Source organism: Psilocybe cubensis, chromosome 10, assembly GCF_017499595.1.
Source record: "Psilocybe cubensis strain MGC-MH-2018 chromosome 10, whole genome shotgun sequence".
Taxonomy (NCBI): Eukaryota; Fungi; Basidiomycota; class Agaricomycetes; order Agaricales; family Agrocybaceae; genus Psilocybe; species Psilocybe cubensis.
In genome coordinates, this window is record NC_063008.1 from 2,095,369 (window position 1) to 2,122,661 (window position 27,293).

Here is a 27,293-nt window from a genome sequence, read left to right on the forward strand (position 1 = left end):
TTTCCTGCTCATTACTGGTAAATCTACCCCAGCAGACCACTCCGGCAGGACATAAATCAGGCAGTACACCAGTCATCCTATATTCATACGATGACAGACCTATACCCAATGCTGAAGCGAGAAGGGAGCCAGAGCCCGACATCTAAGCCCAGCTTGAGCCATCTAAACGGCCATGACCTGTCGGGGTCACTCCGCACCAAAAACGAGTCCTTAGCTGCGACTCCTTTGTCCTCTCCTGCCATTTCGGCTCCCACAACCATGGAGGTCAACGTCAAGTCCGAGCACGACCTAACTCACGACGTCGCCTCGCCTTCACAGTCACCTACGCTTGTCGCCGACCCCACACCTCAAAATTTCAAGGCGTCCCGCTCACCCAGCCCTCTGCCCTCAACAACCGATGCCGCATCCCCAAAGTCGGTATCTCCACCGCTCACAGCACCACCCAAGTCTGGAAAAAAGGCTCCTGCTGCACCCATCCAGCTCATTGGTGACCTTCCTATTGCCCGAGAGGAGGCTGTGAGAACGTTCAATGAGATTTTTGACAACAATTATCAATACAAGACGCTGGGGCGCTCTAGAGAGGCCCTTGAGAGCATGATTTGCGATTGTACATATGAGCACGGTTCGTCCTTATGTTCCTTCGTGCTTCTCTACCTTTCATATGTAGATACTATTGTGTACATGGACTCGTTTCGGTGGTTTGGATTGTGGGCAGGCAGTGTCTTACGTATCTCATAGGCGTCGACGACGTGGACGATGCCTGTGGGGCATATTCCGACTGCATAAACAGGCTGACTCAGGTTGAATGTCTGGAAGAAGACTGTCGGTGTCGGTCGTACTGTCAGAACCAGAGGTGAGATAATCTACTCTAGCTTAGTGTCTGAGGTGATGTTGACTAGATGTGCCCGTGCCACTCCACCTCAGGTTCCAACGCAAAGAATACGCCAACATTGAAATCGTACTGACTGAGAAAAAGGGTTATGGATTGCGAGCAGAGGAAAAGCTGCCCAAGTGAGTTTCCTACAACTCTGAGTCACTCCATGCCTCACACCGCGTTGCCCTCGGTTGATAGGGATACTTTTATCTACGAGTATGTTGGAGACGTGGTGAATCCGGTATCTTTCAAGAAGCGCATGCGTGAATATGCAGAGGAAGGAATTCGGCACTTCTATTTTATGATGCTACAGAAGGATGAGGTATGTCCACTGCATACTGTTGATTTATGAATGTACCTAAAAATTCCTGTTAATATCTCTCGATAGTTCATCGATGCAACCAAGAGCGGTGGCATCGGGCGGTTTGCCAACCACAGCTGCAACCCGAATTGCTATGTAGCTAAATGGACGGTGGGGGAACATGTGCGAATGGGGATCTTTGCGAAGCGCGACATCGAGCGTCACGAAGAGCTGACATTCAATTACAATGTCGATCGTTATGGGTTCGTTTTTTTGCCTTATCAAGGGTTGCTCTTCCTTACGTCTTTGCAGCCATCAAGCACAGGAATGTTTCTGCGGCGAGCCCATGTGCGTTGGCTATATTGGTGGGAAGACGCAAACCGATAGCGATATTGTTACAATGGATGATCTCTACCTTGATGCTCTTGGAATTACGGATGAACAGGATCTCATAGAGCTGAAGGGAACCAAGAAGAAGAAGGGCAAGAAAATCGATGATCCTGACTTCATGGTTGGTTGCATCCTTTTTGCACTTGTTGTCATATTTGAATCGATTTTTCTGCCATAGCCAACGCTGAAACCTGTCACCGAGAAGGAAGTTCCCAAAGTTGTCCAGGCCATTCGTCAGACAACCAGTCGCAAGGTGCTTTCAAAGCTCTTGTCGAGGATCAAGGCATGTTTCTCAGTTCTGAAATTTGTTCTCCATGAATTACTTACAAGCAACTTACAACCACATAGATGACAGAAGATCAAGCAGCTCTTCGTCAGATAATGCGATTACGTGGGTATAGTCTCATGACAAACGTCCTGGAAGACCACTCGGAAGATATGGAATTGATCACGCTGGTATGCTCACCAGTTAGTAGTCAATTGCCAATTTTTCTTATAATGCTTTTACTAGGCATTGGAGTGTATGAAGACATGGCCTTTGGTCAATCGAAACAAGGTCCAGGATTCTAAAGTGCATGTCCCCGTCGAGGCTTGCGCCGCTTTGGAAAACGAAGTTGTGAAAACATTGGCTCAAGCTGTATGTCCATGGCGCGTTTTGTAGAGGCACAAGGCTGACATGCTTTAAATAGTTGTTAGCACATTGGGAGACTTTGCCCGTATACCAAAGGATACCTAAAACCAGAATATATGTGAGTTCTGAATGTCATTTTGGTGGCTAGAATATTGACATGTTAGCAGCCTTCCATCCGCTATGACCTCCTTATACCAGCGAAACGCACTCCCGCTCCTGACCTCTCACCCAGTAATGTTGAGAAGAAGGAGAAAAAGAAGACAGATTATGTGATTTACAAAAAACTTCTTGAACCTGTCGTGGAGCCCAAACCCGCTCCTGTGCGTAAGCGGTTCGATGCGCCCGATTGGCGGTTAGCACCACCAGAAAAGAAACCGCGGCTACCAACAGCTGAGGACCTGGCTTTGGAGGAAGCCATAAAGCAACGCCAGATAGAGAGGAACAAGCAGTACATTCTGGAGCTGAAGGCGAAGAACGATTCGATTAAGGCGATTATTGCGTCTGCTGCTGAGGAGAAAGCGGCGGCTGAAGCTGCGCTGGTTGCTGCTGCTGCCGAGGAGAAGGCGAAGGCCGAGGCTGCAGCTGAGAAGGCGGCGCGGAGGAAGGAGAGGGCGGAAAGGAAGGTGTCAATGACAGCGGAGGATAAAGAGGCCATGAAGGAGAAGCGGTTGATGAAACTGGTGGGAGCTGTTGTGGTCAAGTGCATGTCGAAACATTCCAAGTCGTTCGACCGCGATTCCTTCAAGAAACACGCGAAAGATGTGCGTCCGCTTCTTTTTCTTTTCTTGTCTGTTTTAGAGATTGACGCAACCTCTTTCTAGTTAACACAAATCATCAGTGAGAAAGAGAAAAAGTCGTCGAGCTACAAAGAAAACAAACTGGATGCTTTGTCAGACGAAAAAGTGGTGAAGATCAAAAAGTTCGCAAAGGAGTATATTCACAAGATCATCCGAAAACTCGAGAAACAAAACAAACCGCACTCGTCGTCGACGTCGACAGCACACGACACGCCATCTACCTCAACGCACACACCGAACTCACACGACGGCGACCGACACAGTTTCGCAGTACCAGTATCAGTCGAGGAAGCGATGGAAATGGACATTGACAGCGAAGACGATGAGGATATGGAAGTGGCGGAGGGGGCACGTTCGCGGGAACATTCTGGGCCAATGACACCGCCAGGGCCACCGCCAACATGGGCTGACGAGGAAGACGACGATGACTCTCATCACCCTTTAGCAGGTCGGCGCGGTCCTATGACACCGCCGGGGCGGCCAAGTTATCTGGACGAGGAGGGTGAGCGGGACGAGTCGCTTTCTGCTCGGATATCTTCTCGGCGTAAGGCTGTGTCCCCGCCAGGGCGGTCAGCTTCAAGTTGGGCGCTGGACGAGGATGTATCGATGGCGGACGCGCGGTACCCTGGCTCGATCACGATGGACCCACGTCGACACCTTCCCCCGCCTACTACCACCAGCAGAAGTTAGGGTTTCCATGATCCCATGATTCCTTGATTGACTGTTTTTGTTTGGTTGTTTTCTTTATTTTATATTCGTTAATTTAATCACTTTCGTGGATCCCAACCAAGTTGTCCATTTGCCGCCTCATTGCTACGTCCTCTGTCCTGCAGTGCGCTATCCCTGCTGTGAAAATACCCCCTTGCCTCTTTTTTCGAGTGATCAAATATTTTAAAATATTTATCGAGCTCACATGGGAAGAATACAAAATTGTGTTAATAGAACAACAATTATATGTCGTGTTGTATATGTACAATAATACGTTGAAGTTGTTTTGAGTAAGTAGATGTCCGAATGTGGTTTATTGGTATGTGTGAATATGTGAATGCGATAAATGCAGTGGATGGATGGATGAAGTGATGGATGAAGTGGAGAATTTGACTGTCGAAAACATCAAAAAAAAGCTATACAAAAAAACAATGTTGATGATACGATAATGAAAAAATGGACAAGATTACATAGAATAGATAAGTAGGCTTTTTATGAGAGAAAGAAAGAAACATTATGATAGAAAATCGATAGGATCAGGTTCGTTGTCCACTTCGACTGGTTGAGAATTCAAGTTTTGGATTCGTTGAAGAACGCTCTTGGGTGGTCCGCGTCGAACCGGCGCCTAATTTAACATCCAAGGTAAAATATTGAGTATTCATGGTTCACGCAGTGTAGCATTGGAGAGCTTACCATTGGTTGAGGTGGTGCAGCAGGGTTACTAATTCGAAAAAGAAACTACATGAGCGGGTAACATGATGATAGAAATGGAAAGGTCAGCGTACGCTTTGGATTTTGCCGTCTTGTTTGAAGACTTCGGTTTGGATTTGGATTTGGTATTGGCAGCCGGTTTCTTAGTGGTAGAGCCTTTACCCTTGCCTTCTTTGACCTCAGATAAAACCTTCGTGCGCTTAGCCTTCCTCTCCGCCGATTCATTTGCATCTGCCCCATCGTCGTTGGGACCCTCGGTTCGCGGACGTTTCTTTGACCCCGCAGGCTTCTTCTGCTCATTCCCTTTCTCTTTCACTTTCGACTTGGCCTGCTTGAGAGGCGCCTCGTCTGGCCATGTGGAACCTTTGGAATTGGACATCGTGAACCCCTTCTTAACAGGTGACACGGGCCCTGTCAACTCCTCCTCCGATTCAAAGCTGTCGGCGTCCGTTTCGTTTCTGGTGCTGGCCTTTGTCGACTTGGTTGAAGGTGCCTTGCTTTTGCCTTTTGTTGTGGTTATTGCTGACTTTGAAGACGGTTCCGGGACTTTCTTCCTTTCCTTCTCCTTCTCCTTTTCCTTACCCTTCGTTTTCTCTCCCACAGAGAATTCGAAAGACGCGTGTTTCTTCATCTTCTTATCCGCTTCCGTAACTGCAATAGCAGAAGACGCAGCTCCCTTGCCTTTCGAAGCTTTATCGGCGTCTTTCTGGCTATCCGACTTTTTAACGCGCTTTTTCGGCGGTTCAGGGCTACCTTCCCCCTCCTCTTCCGATTCGCCCTCGTTGTCGTTTTGCTGAACGCGCTTCTTGCCTTTGTCACTGACGACCTTGGATGTTGTTGTGGTATTGGCAGGTACAGCTGTGCGGGCTTTGGTAGGTGGAACTGCCGGCTCAGCTTCTTCTCCTTCGTCCTCCTCTGGGATATCGGGTAACTGCGCATTTATAGGTCGCGTCGATACATGTTTGGTAGGAGGCGGAGGTGCAGCCTTGGCCTTGGATTTAGGTTTAGCTTTAGTGGACGTCGCGCTCTTAGAGGAGGAAACTGATGTTGAAGCTGAAGTTGAAGTGGATGCTTTCGGTTTAGCCGCAGGAGGAGGCTTTGCTTTTGCTTTCGTCTTCGCCTTTGCTTTTGCAGTGTTTTTCCGGGCTTTGGATACGGGTGGTACATACTCATCTTCTGAACCACCAGAATACAGGTCGGATGATTTTCGTGGGCGTGGGCCTGGTGGTGCAGCTGACGTCGTTGCTGCTGCTGTTGAAATTGAAGGTGTAGTCGTTGTTGTCGATCGTGACGGTGGGGGTGGGGGTGGTGCTGTAGGTTTATATGCTATAGATTGTGTAGATTTAGATGGGATGATCTGGGATGGGATAGTGTTGCTGATGTTAGATTTGGACGAGTTAGATGTCGAGGGCCCGGTGGTGGATGCAACGGTGGTGGTGGTGGTATCACCACGCATCGCGGTTGGGGGTTGTTTAGTTGCATTCTTGGCTGGCTTTTTCGTAGCTTAAATATCGATAATCGCGGGTAAGTAACAAACGCAGCAAATTTTATGGCGGAACTTGGAGCTTACCTGCGCTCGCTTGTTCGGCTGCACCTGAAGAAGCTGCAGCTGCTTTGGCTTTCAACTTTGCCTTTGATTTTGCGTTCGAGGTGGTGACGTGATAATTATCCTCGTCCGCGAGCTTCTGCTGCTCTGATTTTCTCGTTGAGCTTGAACCTGAAGCTTTTTTGGAAGCTGTGGCCTTTGTAGGAACTTGACTGGAGGTTGACTTTGAAGCCTCAGTAGATGGAACAGGTTTAGTAGCTACTGCTCGTTGTGCGGATGAGATACATGAACCATACGGGTATCAGCGTTGACGTCGTACCTGGTTTTGCACCGAGGGATTTGCGGGGTGCTGTGGTGCCTTTGACGCCTTTTCCTTTATACGATCGGTCAGATAAGGCCTACATTTTTGAGGATGGAGGTAAAGTGAACACACCAGCTGCAGCTGCACTTGTAGCTGTGCTGCCATTGCCATCACCCTTAGCCCCCGCTCCATGTACCGACACAGAAACAGACTTCCTCGGCCGCTTCTCCGGACTCCTCCTCAGCGACGCGTTGAGTGCCGTAAGCTCAACATCTTGAGACGCCTCTTTCCCTGCACCACTCTTCCGTCGAATGTTACACAAAGGCGATGCGGATACGCTTCGCCGTTGCGGCTTCTTCAGTGGCGAGGCTTTGCCTAGCAGGATGTCTGCTAGAATGTTTCTGCTGCTCGGAACAAAGATCCTGTATGCGAACGGAGGAAGAGAGGGTATAGATGTTAGAAGTTAGATTTCAGATTTTGGGGAGATTCGCGTTTTTTGTGTATAACTATATAGAGGGACGGCGAGAGGGAGATGGAGAGGGAAGGAGAGGAGACCGCTCACCCGCCTCGATCACGGAACCGCGACTGTTGGCGCTGCAGCCGCTGCGCGCGGCTTGCCTCGACATTCGTGATGGGAGTTGCGAGGATGACGGCGGTTTTGGGGGGCCCCTGGCCGTTCATTTGTGTCGGTGCTCTGTTGTTGCAAGTTACGTTCAAGGTTTCAATGTTTAACGGAGGTCCAAAGGTTCAACGGTTGAACTTTGGGTGGTGCTGGTACTGATGGACCAAGTTGAAGCGTGGTTGTGGGGTGTGGGTGGGTATCGCTTGTGGAGAGAAGGAGAGTAGAGAGTCGGGGTTAGCGAGCCAACTTGAGCGCTGAGCTAGACGTTGAGCTCAGGCACCGTTCACCGTTCAAGTCACATGAGCGTGGTGTTCCCTTGCATTGCTAATTTAAAAAACCTAACCTTAACCGTGAGCCGGGTTGGCCTAATGGATAATACAAACGGAGTCGGTGCCCTCAAGCCCCACCGCCATTGTGTGTAAGAATGCTATCTCTGACTCACTCTTTCCGTGCCATTTTTTAGATTATATAAAGCCATTATATCTTTCAAATCTATCCTCGAAATATCATGTCTCGTTTCTTCAAGTCCCTACACAACAAATTGTCGGATTCGCGTTCGCAGGCAAAACTCTCTGATGCGCCCCCCGAATGGGCCCCGGCTCCAGGGGAGACAGTACGTTCTCATCCTCGTCTGCTATTTTTTCACAGATAATCTGACTTTCGAGCTATAGCACTACCGCGGGAAGGTCCACGAAGCTCCGGGAAGGGAATATGACGACGCTGAATCTTTCTGCGAACAAATACCCCTGGATCCGCCCAGGCTGGTTCCATCAGGTGCAGTAGACAGGATAAACGAGGTCGGATGTGCTGCATGGGGAATCGATACACCTACTTCATCTCGTTTCGTAGGCCGCATCGTGAATATCAGTGACTCGAAGAATGCCTCAAAGACCGTGACCGTCGAAACAGACAGAAAATGTCAAGATGTATCGCTCTTCAGCAATTTACCAATCATAGCAGGGCTTTATGGCATCCAAGGTAAGACTGGGGTTTATTATGAGATATGCATTAACAAGATGGATGGGATTATCGCTATCGGTGAGCGTCGCTCGTCTATCCATTTACTTCCCCGACTAAATGCCCAAATTTGCCTCTAGGTACTGCTTGTAAACCCTACCCAGAATGGCGCCTACCTGGTTGGAACAGAATGAGTGCCGGCTTTCACCTTGATGATTTTTGCAAATTCTTCGAGGACGCCGACGGTGGGCGCGACTACACCGACTCTATCACTCAGATCCGTCCTGGCGACACCGTGGGTTGCGGATACATATTCCAAACAGGAACCATGTTCTTCACCTACAACGGAATGCGTCTTCCCGATGCATTCACAGGAATTTACCTTCCTCGGCATAAGCAAGATGTATTTGCAGCTATTGGTGTGGAAGGGAGATGCGAATTTCAGGTAAACTTTGGTGCGGAACTTTTTCGGTGGAAAGAAGGAAACGAATGGGCGTGGAGGGTAGAGGGACATGTGGGGAGGCTAACTGGTGGGCCGTCGAGTGCTGATGATGAACTTCCTTCCTATCAGCAATCCGGAGGGCTTTAGGCAGTAGCCTAGATATCTCGCTGTTACGCCTCATACCATGTTGTCTACACTTTTCCATTTTCCCTCTATGTTGGAACACTACATGTATACTTAAAATTTATACTTTTTACTTTTACCCACTATTTATCTTTGGTTTATACCTTCAAGAATCGAAAAAGATTAGCGCTCGTCGGTTATGTCATCCTGAAATCGGCTCCAACCGTGTGGGAACCCCTGAAACTGATCCAAACCATTGCAGTCTTTCCCACTCCAGTTTCCAGCTCGTCCCGAAACCACTCACAATCTAAATCATGGATGACTCTGATCTTGAACCTTTCTTTTTTGTCGCCCTGCACTAGATGTTCAGGATATAATGTTTAACAGAGATCGAAATGACTCGCCCCTATCGATTCACGACGCCACACTGAGCAAACGCGATGGTGACACTGGCTCTCGTACTACATTTCCCAGATTACCAATGGCCTGTGGTTTTTCATAGCCTCCTTTCTGCATCGCCTTGGCGCTAGCAGCATCTGCTACACCGCATTCAACGCCCTCATACGACAATACGGCCAGCGCCCCTGTCAGAAACTGTGCACGCGCCATGAGTGGTAATATGCCTCATCCTCTTTGTCGCTACCCGTGCCCCGTCCTTACTGAGTTCTCTTTCAATTTCACTTTAACCTCGACAGGCGAACTCTGAGCGATGGCCAGAAAGCAGAGTACATTGGCGCCGTGCGCTGCTTACAGACCAAGCCGGCGATAGCCCCTGTCTTCCCAGAAGCTGTGACGCGCTTTGACGAGTTCCAGGCGTACCATCTCCAGCAAGGAGACTTTATACATCACGTCGTGTGTATTCTTTTTTCATCTAAATTCTTCATTTTTATTGTGAATCTAGGGTCAATTTCTACCATGGCATAGATATTGGCTTCAGCTATACGAAAAAGCCCTTCGAGACGAATGCGGATATCAAGGACGCAACCCGTTCGTTTGCTCATCTCTTCTACACATTTACCCTCTAACAAGTGTCTAGATATTGGGACTGGACTATAGACTCAGACTCCAGCACCTCGTAGGTACCCCACTACCGCTGCGCTGCATAGAAAACTAACAACCTATCCAGAATCCGAGGCTCACCCGTCTTCGACCCATACACCGGCTTCGGCGGGGACGGTGTGCCAGGTACATACACTCTCCCGCCCTGCATCCCACCCGACCAGCTCGTCTTCCCCGACAAATGGCGGGGCTGCATCGCCGACGGGCCTTTCGCCAACTACACTGTACGCCTCGGGCCAGGTAAGCTGCACACGACGCACTGCGTCGTACGCCAGATTGACGACGCGTACGCGGTGTACCTTGACTCCCCCGCGATCGGGAGGCTTATGGCGAGCCCTACGTTTGAGGTGTTCAGGTATGAGCTTGAGGGTATGCCAGAGACGACGGACCACAGGGTGCATGATGGCGGGCACCTTTCTGTCGGCGGGGAGATGAGCAACCAGTATTCCAGTGGGTCAGGTATGCGATTGAACAATCCTACCTGTCCAACGGGCGCTAACTTGTTGGTCTTCAATGACACACCTTGTTTTATTGCTTGCCCAGACCCGTTGTTCTACCTCCACCATGCAAATTTAGACCGTATTTGGTGGAATTGGCAACAACATGACCCCTCGAATCGTCTCTATCAAATCGGAGGACACACCTCGTTCGGTGCACCCCCGTTCACCAACGTCTCCCTCGACTTTCCACTCGAGATGAGCAGTTCAATCGGCCCAACCATTTCCATATGGCAGACAATGAACATACACAGCGAGCACAATTGTTACACCTACGTTTGATATTGATACTCCCCTTGCACGTTGCACTCGAGCTCGAAGAAACGTTAATAATAGCAGAATCAAGTGGCATATCATTGAACAATTTACATCGTTACACCATAACTGGAAAAAAAGTGTAAAGAAATAGTAACTGATATCTGCCTGCCTCAAAACTCCGCTCACACCGCCCATCCAACCATCCCAACCAACCATCTCACATCCCCTCACGACCACATCACCCACGAACTCCCCCTCCCCATCGAGATCACAATCCTTGTCACTCCCTGAGAATCTCCCTGGCCACGCCACCAGCCAACAACAGCCCCTGCTCCTCAGGGTCCATCTCAGACGCGTCCATCGCCGAATGCAGCAACTTTGACCTATAAGTAAGTATGTACCCAGAGTTGGACAAATTAAATTAAAGTTTGCCCGTCAGCATAGACAAGACACAGACACAATACAAAGATGTAAACACGTCAGCAAAAAATGCCACAAATTAAAAAAAGTGCAAGATTGGAAACTCACTCTAAACGAGAAATATAGTTACCGTCCATCTCCAGTGATAATTCAGGTCCCTCGTATCTATACACAAAAGCGTTTGAGTTCCGGACATGATTGATTTCAGTCAGTCGATTCAACAATGCAGCCGGTCCGTTCCCCACACAGAAAAAAAGAGAAATAAAAATGATAAAGTTGACAACTCACAACCCGTGCCTGAGAGCAAACTGCAGGAAACTCTTCCAGTACGGATCGCGCTGAAGCAGTGAGCCGTTCCCGATGACGACAAGCAGGTCCTTCGCCCTCGTAATCGCCACGTTCATACTGCACCCGAGAGAAAAAAAATTATGCTAGTATGCTAGTTGCACAACGGAAGAAAACGCGCCTATAACATACCGTTTGCGCTCGAATATGAGACCCATACCCTTCCTATGATCATCCTCCAAAAATCTAGCGCTCGATCTGACACAGGAGATAATAATAACCCTATTCTCTCGTCCTTGATAATCCTATATATATCCCCAAAATATAAGCGCCCAAGGAGGTGATTAAGCACACAACCAACCATACAACCCCACACAGAGACAACCTCAGAAAAAAAAAACAAGCACTTACCTCAACAGTACCAACATCGACCGCACTCAACCCTTTATTCCTCAGCTCCCTACGCAGCGCCCACACCTGATTGCGCCAGGGGGCCATAACCCCAATCTCATGCGCGCGCAACGGCGGAATGCTCTTCCCCACGCTCTTCCCTCCGCCCTTCACCTTCACCTTCACCTCACCATTACTCTTTCCCAAACTCGAACTCTGCTCACCAAGCCCAAGCAGCTCCAACACCACATCCACCACAATCCTGATCTGTCCGGGGTTATACCACGACGCCTTCTCATCCGTGCTCAGCTCCGCCGCGTCCGTGCCGATCACTTTGAGAGGGAGCCGCGGGGTGCGCAGGCGCGCCCATGCGAGCGTGCCGATGCTCGCGAACGGCTGGAGACTGTCGTTGTAGAATATCGCAGAGGGCGGCATGAGGATGACCGGGTGGCTGCGGTAATTCTGCGAGGGCAGGTGAGCTGCGAGGACAGAGGGCGAGGTGTAGTAGTTTAATTAGAGATGTACGTACCTTGACAAGAGTTGTATACGGCGGCACCCGCCTCTTCACTCCATGGTCATTGAACGCGCACGCATTCCTCTCATACTGTGCATACAACGGCCGTTCAAAAAGCCGCTCCAGCAAGGATACCTCAAACTCGGCCGCTCTCGCTTCCTCCGACGCGACGATAGGCCCGACTACAGATAAAAAACAATACGAACATGAACACGAACGCACGCGCGCATGATGCGTATAGGTATAGTATCGTCAAAAAAAGTTGTAATTTTAGGGGAGAAGGAAGGTATAGCGTACGTTGGTTGATATCTCCACAGAGTGCGAGTTGCGGGATAAATACCTGTTCACCAGTATACCCCGCCCCTGCCCCCGCCCCTGCATCCCAAGGTCGAGGAAGCACAACCGAAATAGGGATAAGCAGCTCAGGCTCCGATCCTTGAGCAGCCTACACCACACCAAACACAATGATAAAAAAACCAACGACAAAAAAACGACTGACAACGAACCTCATCAATAATCAAATGCGTCCAATGAGGCTGAACCACATATCTCCCCTTCCCCTTTGCCGTCCGGAAAGGATGTAACGACGCCGTGACCTCCTCCTCCATCTCCATCAGCTTCACATTCGTGCACTGCGCGCCAGCGAGGATGCCCGCGTCGAGACAGGAGCACACGACGACTCTGTACCGCATGAGGGTTTTCCATGGTGGGAGGGAGAACTTGTCGTTTTCCACATCTACACAAAGAGTCAATTTGATCAGAGACACAAGACGAAACGAGAACTTACAACAGTAAGGCTTAATAACATCCGGCACCTCCGCAAACGTCCTGTTAGGATCATTCAGACGCAGCATCTCGTCCTGCTTCAAGTGTTTATGCAGCCTCAGCGCAAGCGTGTCCGTAGCAGGGTTTGACGGGGCGCACAGCAGCACGCACGCCTCGGGCTGCCGGTGGAATATCTGCAGTACCGTCTCCACCACGGTTCTAAGTAACAATAGAAGTGCACTTGTGAAGTAAAATACAACGCGATCCCGTACCTCGTCTTGCCTGTCCCAGGGGGGCCGCTGATAAGATGCGGAATCGGAGACTGGTTCAGCGCTACAGCGCAAACAGCCATCTACACAACGTCAGTAGCAGACAATTTACAGCGACATAATATCATACTTTTTGCTCCTCATTAAGCCCGTGGTCTAGCCACTGCGACTCTGCAATTTCGTCCTGGCACGGCGGCGGCAAGGGCGCGTGGAGGAGGTCCTCGGGCTCAGGGAACAACCACTGCCGCGCGAGTCCCGAGTCCGCGTCGAGAATCTTCGCTACAGCCGACACCGCTGCCTCCATCGCACACAGCGGGCGCGAGTTGGTCATAAATGATACATTAAAATAGAACGGAAAGTGGTCGTCCGGGCCAAACACCGCATACCCGTTCTCCGTCTTGATATTGTCCTCCGTAAGCGTCACAAACGCCTGCGCGTGCTCTTTCAGCGGCACACTTGATATATCTAAAGCAGCAGAATTCATTTTGCAGTTACAAAAGCACCACACAAGACTCACGAACAAGACCCTCCCTCTTGCGCAACGCGACAACGCGTCCCTCCAGCGCCCTATTACTGCCCCGCTTCTCCGCCTCCAGCACCTCGCGCAGATGCACGAGGTCCCCAATCTCCAAGTACGGATGATTCTCCCGTATCCCGGGGACAGAAAGCACAAATTCGGCATCTTTCCAAATCTCTACTTTCGGGTTGAGCTGCCACAGCACAATGCTCTCCTTCTTGCGCGCAATGGCGTCGAGCTCCCAGCGCAGAATCTCTACCCAGTGCGCATGGTAGCTCGTCGGGGTCAATGGGGATGGTTTTGCATCTGTGGGTATCGGTGGCGCGTGGAGTAGCGCGAGTCGGTCGGTGCGTAGAGATTCGTCAATTAATCGAGGAATTAAAAATGATTGTAGATATTTGAGGGATGGAAATACAGGGAGAGGAGGAAGAGGCTTTAACGGATGAATTTGGTTTTGGATATTGAGAAGATATTGGGGAACGAACACTTCTGCCTACAGGTTTACATGAATGTTAGCATGATGTCACTGAATTAACACCACTGGTGCTCATACATATTTTGACGGCTGGTGCTCATGCATATTTTCCAGAAAAATATGTATCGGTGATTATATTTCCTGTTTGTTTTTGACATATTTTCCTGGAATAACCTCAAAAATACGTCGAAAACCAACAGGAAACATACACGGCTGGCGCTCATGCGTATTTGCCAGAAAAATATGTATCGGTAATTATGTTTCCTGTTTGTTTTTGACATATTTTTGAGGTTTATAGACTCTGGGGCTGCCTAATCAGGGAAACCCGAAGTCTATATACCTCAAAGATGCGTCGAAAATCAACAGGAAACATAATTACCCATACATATTTCTCTGGAAAATATGAATGAGCGCCAGCCGTGATAATTACCCATACATATTTCTCTGGCAAATATGCATGAGCGCCAGCCGTGTTTCCAGCAAAATAAGGACCAGTAATTATGCCTCCTAATTTCTTTTCACGTATTTTTTTGGAATATAGGTATCAGGTGGCTTCCTTAACACAGCTGGCGCTGGTACAAATTTGCTAAAAAACATGGACTGGCAATTATGTTTCCTATGTTTTTGACGTATTTTTCTGGGATATAGGTTTTGGGCTTGACGGGCAACCGCAAAGCCTATATTCCAGAAAAATATGTCAAAGAAAATTAGGAAACATAATGACTGGTCCTTATTTTTCTGGAAAATATGTATGAGCACCAGCAGTGCAATTGGGCAACCCCGAAGGCTATATACCGGGAAAAATACGTCAAAAAAAACATAGGAAACATAATTGCCAGTCCATATTTTTGTGGACAATATGTACCAGCGCCAGCCATGGAAGTGGAATAGGGACCGTTCACCGACATAATAATCAAACTGAAAGTCTTTTTTAGGGTTCTAGCAGCACTAAGATTAGCCCTTTATCAGCGTCCATTAATACAGAAACCACACGCTCACATCTGGATTTTTGTCTGCTTTTATGTCATTTTTGAGAGACTTTGGAGACACACTGGGCGACGTGGGCGGTTTCATATTGGGCGACTTTGCAAGAAGCGACGCAGGCGGAGGCAGCTCGGGCGGTAGCGCCAGTTTCCTCGTCTTATCAGGACTATCTTTCAGCTGCGTGGAAGGGGGCTCCCTCCGAGGAGTCAAAAGCGGCCTTGAGCGGTATCCGGGCGGGGGAGCGAGACGACCCTTCCAAAAGTCGTCGATCTGGCTGTGCTCTGACAAAGGTGCTGTGGCTGACAGCAGGTCCTCGGACATGTTGGGCGCAGGGCGGGGAGGTATAGCGAGGCCTGGGGGGTGCTGCGGGGTGTTGGGTAGATCCTGGGCCATTGAATTTGGGTGTCTAGGGAGAAACCAGCCATTGGGGTCGCGCTGGTAGGTCAATGGGGCCATGTAGACATTCCCATTGAGCGGCGGTACGTGGGGCGGGTGCTGTTGGTGGTGATGGTGGTGGTGATGGGGGTGAGGTTGGGGGAGTTGGTGTGGGTGTGGGTGTGGGTGTGGGTGTGGGTGAATGTGGTAGTGGTGTGGGCGGGGCGGGGGTGGGTGGTGTTGGTGGGCATTGTTTGAAGCAGAAGCTGCAGGTGACAAAAGCGGACTAAATTGGGCAGGGAGAGGATAGACGAGGCCTGGTGGGCCATAGGGGTATTGCGGGTTCATAGAGCAGGACAAAAGACAACATTGACACGCGTTTGCCTTTGCAGACGCGTCTTCAATGTTGCTTCGCTGATCAGCCCTGCCAACAGTCAAACCCTTCCCCACTTCTTACCAAATACAGTCTCTCTTTCCCACAAGGGGCACAATAGGGGCCTAGCGCTCGTTCATACCCTGGCCTCCACTATTAGAGCACTTGCAAATCAATCTCTATGTGTCACAAAAATCCATTTAATCAAAGATACATGAACCTTCCCCGCTCATCACCGTATTTGCACGTACTAATCAATCATCGCGAAAGAACACTACCAAAGGTAACACTGCTCCTCGCCGCTGCATGACCGTTCAGATGGATCATAGCCGCCCGATCCCACTGCTTCCAAGGCTCCTGTCCTTTCACAATCCGCGCCCGGGCAAGCGTAAACACCCATTTTTCAACCCAGTCGAGGAACCGGCTCGTGAGAATCATCATCCCGTCTTTCACCCTATCCAAAGTCCCACTATTCTCCTCGATAAAGTGACGAGGCGGCACCACAATCCCAAGAGACACAGGGATACCCAAACACCGAAGACGCTGGAGCAAGCCAGCCGCTCCCAACCTCGCACGCGCTGGCTCAAACACCCTCACAAACACCTCCTTCGAAGACACCCGAAACACCTTCTCCGTTTCACATCCCAGCAACAACGCATGCTCCGCCGACGGGCACAGACAAAGCAATAAAAACATCCGTGGCGAGAGATAGGAGACCACGAGCTTTTGCCGAGCACCATCTGATGCCGCGCCTCGATCCGGCGCGAATTCCAGGGGAGGCACATTTGGATCCGGGGCCACGATCGTCACTTCAACTCCAATATCCCGCACACGCGCTCTTAGAAACGACTCCACCCGCCCTCGTGCGTATTTTTCTAGCAGGCCCTCGTCGAGCCATCTGACTCCGCCTGAAGGCTCTGAATAGGGTGTCCATGTAGCGGGGTGCGGTTCGGGGCGAAGGAACACGTCCAGTCGCTTTTTGTAGTGCAATTTCCATGCAATAAATAAAATGCGAGGTGTAGTCAATAAAAGTTCCAAAGGCGCTTTGGCGAGTGATAATAGCAGTGAAGGGGTAGTAAGTGGTGTGCTGTGTGAAGGTCGAAGCAACGCTGTCAGCTTTAAGACGCCTGGTTTCGACGGATCGTCCTCTGATGCAGTGTACAAGTGAACCCGCACGCAAGGTCTGGGAGGGTCTGAAGTAGTGTCGGTAGCCATGGGCGAATGAGTAGGTCTCTTTACAGAAACCCTGTAAAATCCCGATCTATCGTTGAAGGGAGATACGTGGAATTCCCTAGGGAATGTCCATTGATGGTCATACCTACAAGCGCCCATTCAACCAACGCAAAAAGTGTAACAAAAGCAACATACCCTCTAGCCACATTCTCATCCTCCTTAAATCCAACCTCAAGAACATGCACATGCGATTCTCCAAACGTATTATGAATCTACGCCCACTATCAGCCGACCAAGCTCTTCCCAAAACCACAAACATCACTGACCTCAAGAACCACAGCCCAAAGATTACCTTGTGGGTTATAACAAAAATACACCGTCAACGGATTGATCCCTTCAAACCCACAAAAGCTCGGCATGGTCATCATCCACGCATCCTGTAATATCCTCTCCCCACCGTCCAAATGGCCCGTATACAGCAAGTGGTCCAACAACTTTTTCTTGATCGTCGTCGGCATCCTCGTTCCCCTCTTTCTCGCCCCTTGCACCTGTCCCTCCCTCTCCCGCCTCAAATACATCTTCGGCCGCAACCCCACGACCCGTCCCCACACGCCCCCATACCCAAACACCCACCCACCCCCCAGATCCAGCGCGCGCTTTTCGAGCGCATTGAGCGAGACGAGCAGCGAGATCGTAGGGTACGTGAACGCGATGGCAGCCTCCTTCGGCAACAAGCGCGCGTGGGTTACCTGGTTGTGCAGGATATACCCTTGCACCCCAACGTCGTGGGGGCCAGTGCTTCCAGTCCCAACTTGAAACGCATCGGTGTTGGCGTCGAGTGTCTGTCCGCCAGCGGATGACGTAGACTTGGATTTGGATTTGTAGATGTACAAAGAGAGCGGGAGGGAGATACAGACGACAGCAACACACACGTCCGCAATCGTAACTGTCTGCGATGCGGTCCTTAACGACATCGTGGTCATGGACGATCGAGGCCAAGAGGTGTTTTTACACGTCCTATTTTTAGCGTCGCGTCTTTGATGTCGATCGATATCAATTATCACTGTTTGACGGATGCGGTGCTCTTGTTTGGTCGGTGCAACTTCATACATTAACAGGCCTCGTAGCTTGTGGCAGCCTCGTGGCTCATTCACTTTCGATCCTCAATGTCGTCGATTCAGGAGGGAAACAACAGTCTTACGAACCAGTCTCTACCACAGGTCGAGGTAATGACGACACATTTCCTTTGTCGAGACTGATCATTCAAAGATTCCAATGTTAAGCAGAACCAATCAAACTCTAATAGGTCCGACTCCCGTGCGGAAAGTTCGTCGACTCAGGAGGAAAACACTCCTCCACAAGTCGAGGTAACATAGTTCCCTGTCGAGACTCGTGAAATGATTTCAATGTTAAGCAGAATCAATCAAACACTGGGTCCGATTCAGACCATCCAGATCCGCCTAGCAAGTTATGGGGTATTCAAGACCCGTTCAAATACGCCCCGCCTAAACCTGAAGGAGATCCGTGGGCTCTGTTATTGGACCCGTTGATCAAGAAGGACAAGGCTCAATGTGATGCCTGGAAGGATGAAGTACAGAACTTGCTCATTTTTGTGAGTATTATATCTGAGCGGTCGGATAGGTAAAAATTTGACCCCGTCTTGCTTAGGCTGGACTGTTCTCTGCGGTTGTTACCGCTTTCATTCTCGAATCGTACAAGAACCTCCAAGCGGACCCTAACGACACCATTGTCTCCCTTCTTTCTCAAATAGCATTGCAAACGGATAGGTCTCTCAATGCAACTGCGGTCAAGTTGGAGCCCGCAAACCCTTTTGTGCCTACCCCGTCCTCTATTCGTGTCAACGTCTTCTGGTTTCTCAGTCTTATCCTCAGCTTGGCCACAGTCGTCATTGGTATTGTCTCTTTACAGTGGCTAAGGGAGCACCAGTCTTACGACTCAGACCTTTCGCCACGGTCAAAATATGCGCTATTCAATATGCGAGCTGATGGATTGAAAGCCTGGCACGTTGATAAATTTTTTACTGGTTTGCCACTATTGCTACAGTCTGCGCTGGTCCTCTTTCTAGGAGGAGTCATTGACTTTCTTCATGCTATTGGATATTGGGCTGTGACTATTCCTGTTATGATTGCCATTTCCTTCATCTTGATGTTCCTCATTGCCACCACAGTTATCCCTTGTCTTCAAGTGATCCTTCTTTCCTTCACTCTCCCATATGATACCAAAAAAACCTCAAACCCGATTGTTCCTCCAAGGCAATGTCCATATAAATCACCCCAATCCCAAGCCATACAATGGATCTTCACATTTCTACATCAAACAAATGCACTTAATTATCTACAGAAAATTTCACTCAATGTTAAAGCTTTCTCCAAACACCTCTTGGCGGGATATCCGGGCCGTTTTCGTTTTGTTGATTTTGGTGAAGCTAAAGACATCACTTCCTGTACCAACTTTACACTATGCCTCCTCAAGGCTTTCAAAGCGCAACGGTGGGCGCAGTTTGATTTAGCCTGGCTTTGCATTCGTGATGCGTACATGCGACGCTCATTTAACAATGACGTCTGCTCCCTTGGCTTTGAAGACAACTATACGTTTCCCATTTACGATGCCGTAGCACGGTTACTTCTACAGCGCTACCAGAAATCAACCGCTCACTCGGCATATCACTGTTTTGACGAGATATCGCTGATGAATGATGTATATCGGGATAATGTGCCAGAACGATATTTGGACAGACTTTTAACGAATTCTTTGGGCCTTGCTGAGGATACAAGCTTGTTAGACTTTTTAGACATGCCAAGTGAACTTTCCTTCGACGCCAGTGACATGCCAGACGACCTCACCATCCTTCGCCAACAAAGCCTCATATATTTTGTTGGAGCCTTCCCGACTCATCATCAGCCGGTAATCGCATACCGACAACATAGACTTGAACTTTATGTCCGCCTGCTGGGGTACTTCCCCAAAAATTATAGTTACGTTGACGTGTGTGCGAACAAAAAAATCCCGTGGTGTTTAACCGTCCAAAAAAACTTTTACGACCTACGCATTAATGATGTGGTTTCTGCAGAGGCTTCTGGTAAGCTTGCTCCATTCTAGTCGTTTTTTGAAATAGCTCATCAAAGGAGACACCACCTTTTGTCAGAAATTATGTGGCATCTGGGAGCTATCGCCTTGTCTGCTTTGCAAGACCTGGAGCCTATTGGTCGAACCGATCCTGTCGTATTTATTGATCGTTATGACTTGGCTGAGACGATGCATTGGGTGTCCTCTGCCGCGCTCATGCACGCAAATTACTCGGTGAAGGGGAGAGAGAGAGAGCTCCTCAACCGAAGGGACTTCCGGGATCTTCTTTCATCAATCGTATTGTTTCTTGAAGAAAAAATGGCCAACCACGTTCAAGCTTTGAAAATATGGGCCAAACCTGATTTCCAACACCATCCATGCCTCCTTTTTTACTTGGCTGCTATCTGTTGCTACCAATTTAGCCAGGCCACTGAAGGTCATTCCTTCCACACTTTCTGCGCCACGGTGCAAGAATACAAGGAGCTCACTATAGATGATGGTCGATGCGACCGGAAGATCGAAGCAGGGCTACGCTCTGGCTGTTTAACTGCCAATTCTGACCTTTTCTCCAAAAGGTGGTGGGATAATATGTACGTCAGACGTTCCAGTGCGACAGGGACACCCTCAGAGTCACTTGAGGAGATTCCTGATAGATACATCAATTAAACGGTAAGTCGGATATATACCTACTGTCATTTTATTGCCTAAGTTTTTATTTTGTAGGTATATATCCGACTTACCGTCCAATGATTCGACGAGACCATGAGGTGATAGAATAATGAGATGAGGTATAATTGATGTATGTATGAAGATGTATGACAAGAAATCAAGCCATCGAGTAATCGATTGTTAAGTTGGAAGCTAGGGGTGTACTCTGGTTTGATCCGCTCAGACGAGCACCAAAGATAAGATTAGATCTTGAGTCTACAGATCACGAGAAAAGAAAAAGTTGCCAAGCGCAACAGTGTACTTCAAGGTTGCCTCCGTTCTATGTTATTCTGCCCGACGTGCTCTAATCTTCTCGTCATTTCTGCTGAAAGTGGGCTCAACAAATGGGCCTGTAACTCATGCCCATATGAGTTTCCCATCACGAAGCAGGTGTGTGGTGTCGTACGAATTCAAACGGCCCACTCTCATAGTTGGGGATAGATGACTTCAAGGACGAAGCTGAAGAGAAAAGAAGTCGATGATGTGCTAGGTGGAGATGCTATGTGGGCCCATGCCGACCAAACCCAAGGTGAGTGTCTAACGCAGTTCAGGTAGCACACGTCTCTCAGCATTCTTTTCTTTAGCTTCGTGCCCCAAATGCAACCACGACAGCGCATATTTCTATCAGCTTCAGATCAGATCTGCTGACGAACCTATGACGACGTGTACGCACTTTTTTCTTTCATTATATGCAGTGCTAATATCAAAATGTTTCTGTCTAAATCACAGTCTATCGGTGTGTACCTTCCTCATCCATGTTCAGGTTGTTCTTTCGCTGACTGACTGGTGGTTAGATGTGTCAGTTGTGCCCACCAATGGCGCGAGAATTAAGGACTATGCACCTTGAAGTTCCCGTAATGTCAGATTCTTTGACATACCACCAGAGTAGACTCCGCATCTTCGAGGTCGGCTCACTTTAGATCGCTACCGATCTTGCTGGAGTCAAATGATACCCATCAAGGCAGAGTTTTACCGAGAACAATGAGAGTTTTCCTGGAGAATCATTTGGAAAGGCCTCACAGAGACCGGGTCATACATTCTGTCTCTGTTATACCAATTACTTGCGCATGTGTGGATCATGATGATGGAATGTAGTCGAAAACGCGATATCGGCGTATCTGGTTAAATAGACAAGTATGATCATAATAATTCATATGTAGTCCTCACGGTAATTTTTTTAAAAATATCGCATGATTGTGCATTAGGAGAACTACCCAGCAACGAAATGGTTTGAACTTGGTGGAACGGTAGACAACTACTTGCGAACCTTAACGATACAGACTCTCACGTGATCCAACCGAATTTTCGAACGCTGACGACGGTATCTTTTTTGCTACCGTGTAACCGTCTATTTTACCACTCACCGTCTTTACACCCTTCCTCTCTTTTAAACTGGCTAACTTATACCAGACTGCTCATGCAGTACCTAGGAATGGGTCTGTATGCCTCAAAAGGGCCTTAATTGCACCAATATCCACTCGGGCAGCGGCGCGTCCATCCCATCAGCGCACTAACCCTATTACTTCTTCAACTCCTCATAATTCGAATACTAATAACTTAATATTGGGCAATAAAAGCCTTCATCGACCATCTTCCTCAATATGCGCCGGCCCATCTTATCGACACGCCTCAACATCCGCACAGACGCGTCCAGCTGCTGTTGCCGATGACGCTTCTGCTTCGATACCTGCGTTTACCAAGGAGGAGCAGGACGACATTTTTTTCACTCATGCAAACGAGTTTGCGGTGGAATCTATACGTCCAACGTACTCTGTCACACGGCAGAGCGCGGCGGAGGGTGAATGGCTGCAGGATAACGACGACGTGCCCGCAGTGCCCAAAAAGGGCGCGTACAAGCCCGAGGTACTTTTTGACTGGAGAAAGAGGGCGCCCTCGCGTCTGGCTGCCGAGAAAAATAAAGTATATAAGAGACGTAAACGGGCCACGTTGGGTGACTTGCGCCCTGGGGATCCGTACTACGACGAGACGCAGGAGTACTCGACCAAGTGGGCTTTTGTCCTATTTTTATAGCTGCTCAGATTTGACTGACCTATAAATTCTGTTAGGTTTTTAAAGCTTCTGTCGTTGGAGGAGGCTGAAGACGAGGCAGAGCTTCGGCACCGGTTGTCGACATGGAGTTTGGAGCGACTACAGAAAGAGGGCTACTGTATTACTGGGCTCAAGGCATACTGGCTCTCTCAAAACCAATTCGGGCGCCCCGTCGCATGCTTTAACTTCGGGCCAGGCCTCGAGCTCCCCGAAAACAAATTCGAGTATGCGCATTATTTTTCTTTCATTCTCACTCTGATGAATACCTATCTAGGAATGGCACACAGGTGCTAATGTCCCGCCTCGATCCTCTGAAAGAGCATCCTGTCATTGGCTCAGTACTCTCGCGCGGCACGTCACACATCCATGTTTGCTTTCAGTCCCTTATGGACCTCAACGAAGGATTTTGGCGGCTCGACGTCGGCCGGCCCAATATAATGTACGAGCGGATGCGCGCTGCCATCTCGCACATGGACAACGACGTCACCGAAATTGAGGGCAAGGAGCCAGATGAGAAGACGCAGTACGTGCTCCAGGGAACGCACCTGCGGGACGTCCTTCTGCGCTCGTTGTCAGAGTCTTCTTCGTCTTCACCGGACGCAAAGGATGATAATGGGGAAGACGGGGAAACTGTCTGCAAAGTCGATTCGCGGACCTCATTGGCTGACTTTAAGAATGGGGGCGCGTTCAAATACGATCAACGGATACATAGTTGGGCAAGGAGGTATTCACAACCGAATCCCATCGTCATTGACGGCGACCCACCGCTACCGAATGTAAATGCGTCTCAATTGAGAGCTATGGCTGCCATGATTGGAGATCGGGTTAGCTTGATTCAAGGGGTGAGTCTACCTGACGCGAACTTCACTTTGTCCGGAATATTGCGTTAACCGAATCAATTGCTTTAGCCACCAGGAACGGGAAAGACAAAAACTATCATTGAGACTGTCAAACTGCTCAAGGTGGGCGCTTTTTACAAGATCTTGATGGTACCATGGAGTTTTAACTTTAACCAATGCCGCCAGGTCGAGTTCGAAGTCCCTCACCCTCTCCTCGTATGCACATACACAAACGTCGCAGTCGACAATCTCGTTGACGGCTTGGCGCGCGCGGGCCTGAAGCCTCTGCGGGTAGGCTACAGCGGGAATGTACGCGAAAGTTTGATCGAGCACACGCTCGACGCCAAATTATCGGCGCACCCGCTGCACCCGAAGCTCACGCAACTCGTCGACGAATCCGCACAGACCGCAAAGGAAATCGAGGACTTGTGGCGCCGCAGTAGGACGCTGGAACTCAAGATCAAGGAGACGGCCGCGCCGAGGAAAAATGTGATGACCCGCGCGAGTAATATGCGGAAAGCGCTCTTTGCGATGCAGACGAAGCAGATGAGGCGCAAGACGAAGATTTACGCGATGCAGCAACAGATGTTGCAGGATGTCGTGCGTGACGCGGATGTCGTAAGTTTTTTTTCTGTCTTTCTCTCTACCGTTTATTTGGCATGTTGTGCAGTGCGGGTGTTGAGGAGGCAACTGATCGGTTGTTTAATTTTTCTGTTAGATTTGTACGACGTGTATCACAACAGCTTGCAATGCACTCAATGTTGTTGATTTCCCGGTCGTATTTCTCGACGAGGCGTCCATGTCCACGGAGCCTGCGTCATTGATTCCCATTATGAAGGGGGTGAGAGATTGAGATTTTGCTAGACAGAAGATTTGTATCTATGCTAACGAATCGCTTGTCAACTTTCATTATAGTCCCGTCACCTTGCGCTTATCGGAGACCACAAGCAGCTTCCACCGGTTATTATCAGTCCACAGGCGAAAGAAGGCGGATTAGGTGTCAGTCTCTTCGAGCGGTTGACAGAGGAAGGACGTGAGTCTTTTTTTCTTTTTATAATTGCGATTCATTGGACGTTCGGGTATTTACCGAGTTGATTATGTGTAGATGTCCCGACTGTCATGCTTGACATGCAATACCGGATGCATCCTGCGATCTCGCATTTCCCGTCGAAGGAGTTCTACGATCTCGCGTTACTGGACGGGACGGTTGATGCTGGTGGAAACGCGCTCCCTGGTCTCGAGCCGCCGAGCTCGATGCACCTCCTACCGGACAACAAGCGGACATTCAAGCCGTCCGTTATTTTCCTAGACCATACAGGCAATGAGTCGATAAAGAGCAAGAGCCGGGTGAACATCACTGAAGCGCACATCGTCATGAGCGTCGTCGAAGACCTGCTGCTGAGCAACCCGCACCTGCGCGGGGAGGACATCGGGATCATCGCGCCGTACGCAGCGCAGATCAAGCTGCTCACGCGCTTTTTGAACGTGGACGCGGAGTACAAGAAGCGCTTCGAGAGTGTGCTTGGCACGCATCGCGCGATGCAGCTCGGGCAGATCGAGATCAAGACGGTGGATGGGTTTGAAGGGAGGGAGAAGGAGGTGATTGTGTTTTCGACGGTGCGCAATAATTCGGCGGGGCATATTGGGTTTTTGGCGGATAGGAAGAGGTTGAATGTGGGATTGACGAGGGCGAAGAGGGGGTTGTTTGTTGTGGGCAGTATTGCGACGCTCAGGGCGGGGCAGAGCGAGGCTGATCATGATATGAGCGTGGGTGCGGGTGTGGATGCTGTAGATGCGCTTGCGGATGCGGATGTGCTCGAGGCGGAGTTTGTGGATGGCAAGGTGAAGAGCAAGGCGAAGGCTAAAGGCAAAGGCAAAGGCAAAGGCTCGGATTCATGGAGACGCTATGCGGAGTATTTGGTTAATGGGAATTTGGTGGTGTCGTTGACGGGAGAGGAGCTGGAGAGGGCGTTGTATGGTCATGTCAAGGCGGTCGAGGCGCAGGATCTCGCGGTGAGGTGGGAGCTGCAGCAACAGCAGCAGCAGCAGCAGGCATAGCGCGTGCAGCTTGTGCCGATGGTGCGGGGCCCGGCGGGTGGCTATGATGGTTTTTTTTTTCTTTTTTTTTGATGCGATATGTCTATCCTATATGTTTTCCATTCTTCACCTCCCCACCCAAAAAAGATATGGCGCGTAAACGGTATAGTTTTACAATGCTTCAAGACACTGGACGTCCGCGATGCGTCGGTACGCGTGCGTGCCCCCGGGGTTAGGTTGGGCCGCGGAGGCGGAGGGCAGGAGATGGGTGTTCGGAGTCGGGAGGGGCAGGGTTGCCGTTGAGGGGGAGGGAGGGATCATGCATTCACGGTTTCAACGTTCGGCTCGCTGGGTCAGCTATGATGCATTACGCCTGTGCTAGCCGCTAGCCGCCAGCCGCGGCGCGTCGCTTAGCTGTTACCTTTTATCTTCGCTTTCGCCATCGCTTTCACCATCGCGGTCGCAGTCTCGGTTGGAAGTTGTCCTCGTCGCTCGCCATCTGTCGTCGTACCGATTCACGCGCACTTGACGTCGCCGTCGCCTGCTGCTGCTGCTGTTGCTGTTGCTGCTGCTGTAGTCAATACCACCACCCCATTTCCGCGCTGTCAAAACCCTCCCTCCCTCGCACTCCGCCATGACGCCGGGTCCGAGTCCAGGTCCTGGTCCATGTCCATGTCCAGATGACAAGCGATACCAGGCGCCGTGCGCCGTGCTCCGTGCGCGGTTGGGTATTGGGTACTAGTAACTTAACTTGCTAGCGCCAGACATATGTGCCATCAGCCATCATAATTCACATAATCGCCCCCCTCTTCCTTCCCCGTCTCGAGACTCGTTCACTCCCGCTCTCTTCGATGGTCGACTCGGGCTTGAATTAGGACGGTGGGCGGCCTGGCTTATAGCTATTATTGATGATTGACGAGTGACATCTGTGCGGATTTTACTGCATCGGCGTTTGCGTTTGCGTTTGGTTTGGGGTTTGGGGTTTGGGTTTGGGTTTTGGGTTGTATAATATGAATTGTATCGAGTATTCCTACGTACCAGTACCTGCTGCTTGTTGCTTGTTGCTTGTTGCTTGTTGCTGCGAAAAGCTAGCTAGTTTAATTGGTTATTAACCGAAATGCCGGGGTTTTGCAAAGCTCGACAATCCAATCGATTATAAATGGAACCGAAGAAAGAAAGAAAAGGAATGGGGAGTGGAGAGTGGAGAATGGGGATTGGGGATTGGAGGAAGGACTTGGGAGAATGGGGAATGGGGAAGGAGCCCTAGAGAAAGGGTTGTTTGGGACCCTGCATTAGTTTTTGTGGTTCTGGTTCTGGTTCTGGTTTGCGGACTTGGACTTGGACTTGACCACGGTGTAGTACTTGAGTCTTGAAGGCGGCTAATGGGCTAATGGGGAGTGGGTTAAAACATTGTATTGGGTTAATGGGTTAATAGCCTTGATGGGTTTATGGGATACGGTTACGGTTAATGGTAATGTTAGTGGTTAATGGGCGCTCGGAGGTCACATCACTCGGACTCGACGCGGAGCTGAGCTGCAGTACTGGTTGCATGGTCGTATGGCTGCATGGTTGTATGTTCATCAGATCAGATGGGAGTGATTGGCGGGTGGTGAGTGTGTGTGTATGTGGCGGCGTGGTTATTGGCGGCGTCGGTATAGTATCCGGATTTTGACTTTGTTTTTTATTGGGTATGGTTATGATTATGGTGATATTGTGATTGGGGAGTCATAGTTAAGTGTGAATGATTGATTGGAATGGGAGGAGGGTACAAGGTTCTGAAGAGGTTGGAGGTTGGTTAATCGTTAGGTTTGAGGAC

The 27,293-nt window shown here is 49.7% G+C and overlaps 8 protein-coding genes across 8 annotated transcripts; 5 read left to right on the forward strand and 3 right to left on the reverse strand.

The window, feature by feature from the left end:
* Positions 1–90: 90 nt before the first annotated feature.
* Positions 91–3,683, forward strand: JR316_0010915 (Histone-lysine N-methyltransferase, H3 lysine-36 specific; the record flags this gene model as incomplete). The annotated part of the gene is made up of 10 exons (XM_047896579.1): positions 91–622; positions 900–1,011; positions 1,073–1,196; positions 1,263–1,438; positions 1,488–1,686; positions 1,744–1,860; positions 1,914–2,033; positions 2,077–2,202; positions 2,364–2,957; positions 3,018–3,683. The coding sequence occupies 10 exons, from the start codon at positions 91–93 to the stop codon at positions 3,681–3,683; spliced, it is 2,766 nt and encodes a 921-aa protein (XP_047744624.1).
* Positions 3,684–4,215: 532 nt separating this feature from the next.
* JR316_0010916 (uncharacterized protein) lies at positions 4,216–6,940 on the reverse strand (the record flags this gene model as incomplete). The annotated part of the gene is made up of 7 exons (XM_047896580.1): positions 4,216–4,326; positions 4,395–4,422; positions 4,487–5,915; positions 5,983–6,219; positions 6,278–6,331; positions 6,392–6,681; positions 6,822–6,940. 7 exons carry the CDS (start codon positions 6,938–6,940, stop codon positions 4,216–4,218), a joined length of 2,268 nt encoding a protein of 755 aa, XP_047744625.1.
* A 449-nt stretch (positions 6,941–7,389) lies between these two features.
* Positions 7,390–8,427, forward strand: JR316_0010917 (Protein ssh4; the record flags this gene model as incomplete). Its single annotated transcript, XM_047896581.1, has 3 exons — positions 7,390–7,494; positions 7,553–7,919; positions 7,979–8,427. The coding sequence occupies 3 exons, from the start codon at positions 7,390–7,392 to the stop codon at positions 8,425–8,427; spliced, it is 921 nt and encodes a 306-aa protein (XP_047744626.1).
* Positions 8,428–8,884: 457 nt separating this feature from the next.
* On the forward strand, positions 8,885–10,241 carry JR316_0010918 (N-acetyl-6-hydroxytryptophan oxidase ivoB; the record flags this gene model as incomplete). Its single annotated transcript, XM_047896582.1, is given in 7 exon segments — positions 8,885–8,894; positions 8,906–9,017; positions 9,099–9,255; positions 9,305–9,390; positions 9,440–9,478; positions 9,530–9,921; positions 10,006–10,241. The coding sequence occupies 7 exon segments, from the start codon at positions 8,885–8,887 to the stop codon at positions 10,239–10,241; spliced, it is 1,032 nt and encodes a 343-aa protein (XP_047744627.1).
* A 256-nt stretch (positions 10,242–10,497) lies between these two features.
* On the reverse strand, positions 10,498–15,292 carry JR316_0010919 (RNA helicase Mov10l1; the record flags this gene model as incomplete). Its single annotated transcript, XM_047896583.1, has 14 exons — positions 10,498–10,600; positions 10,746–10,802; positions 10,926–11,042; positions 11,115–11,227; positions 11,334–11,774; positions 11,842–12,008; positions 12,124–12,271; positions 12,333–12,562; positions 12,614–12,810; positions 12,864–12,943; positions 12,991–13,325; positions 13,378–13,870; positions 14,482–14,529; positions 14,852–15,292. 14 exons carry the CDS (start codon positions 15,290–15,292, stop codon positions 10,498–10,500), a joined length of 2,970 nt encoding a protein of 989 aa, XP_047744628.1.
* A 550-nt stretch (positions 15,293–15,842) lies between these two features.
* On the reverse strand, positions 15,843–17,731 carry JR316_0010920 (uncharacterized protein; the record flags this gene model as incomplete). The annotated part of the gene is made up of 3 exons (XM_047896584.1): positions 15,843–16,902; positions 16,953–17,029; positions 17,084–17,731. 3 exons carry the CDS (start codon positions 17,729–17,731, stop codon positions 15,843–15,845), a joined length of 1,785 nt encoding a protein of 594 aa, XP_047744629.1.
* Positions 17,732–17,923: 192 nt separating this feature from the next.
* JR316_0010921 (uncharacterized protein) lies at positions 17,924–20,610 on the forward strand (the record flags this gene model as incomplete). The annotated part of the gene is made up of 6 exons (XM_047896585.1): positions 17,924–17,983; positions 18,041–18,124; positions 18,175–18,369; positions 18,426–19,857; positions 19,924–20,434; positions 20,568–20,610. 6 exons carry the CDS (start codon positions 17,924–17,926, stop codon positions 20,608–20,610), a joined length of 2,325 nt encoding a protein of 774 aa, XP_047744630.1.
* A 383-nt stretch (positions 20,611–20,993) lies between these two features.
* Positions 20,994–25,498, forward strand: JR316_0010922 (Regulator of nonsense transcripts 1-like protein; the record flags this gene model as incomplete). Its single annotated transcript, XM_047896586.1, has 10 exons — positions 20,994–21,081; positions 21,137–21,217; positions 21,976–22,558; positions 22,619–22,825; positions 22,876–23,443; positions 23,510–23,563; positions 23,627–24,058; positions 24,159–24,281; positions 24,356–24,473; positions 24,546–25,498. 10 exons carry the CDS (start codon positions 20,994–20,996, stop codon positions 25,496–25,498), a joined length of 3,207 nt encoding a protein of 1,068 aa, XP_047744631.1.
* Positions 25,499–27,293: the final 1,795 nt, after the last annotated feature.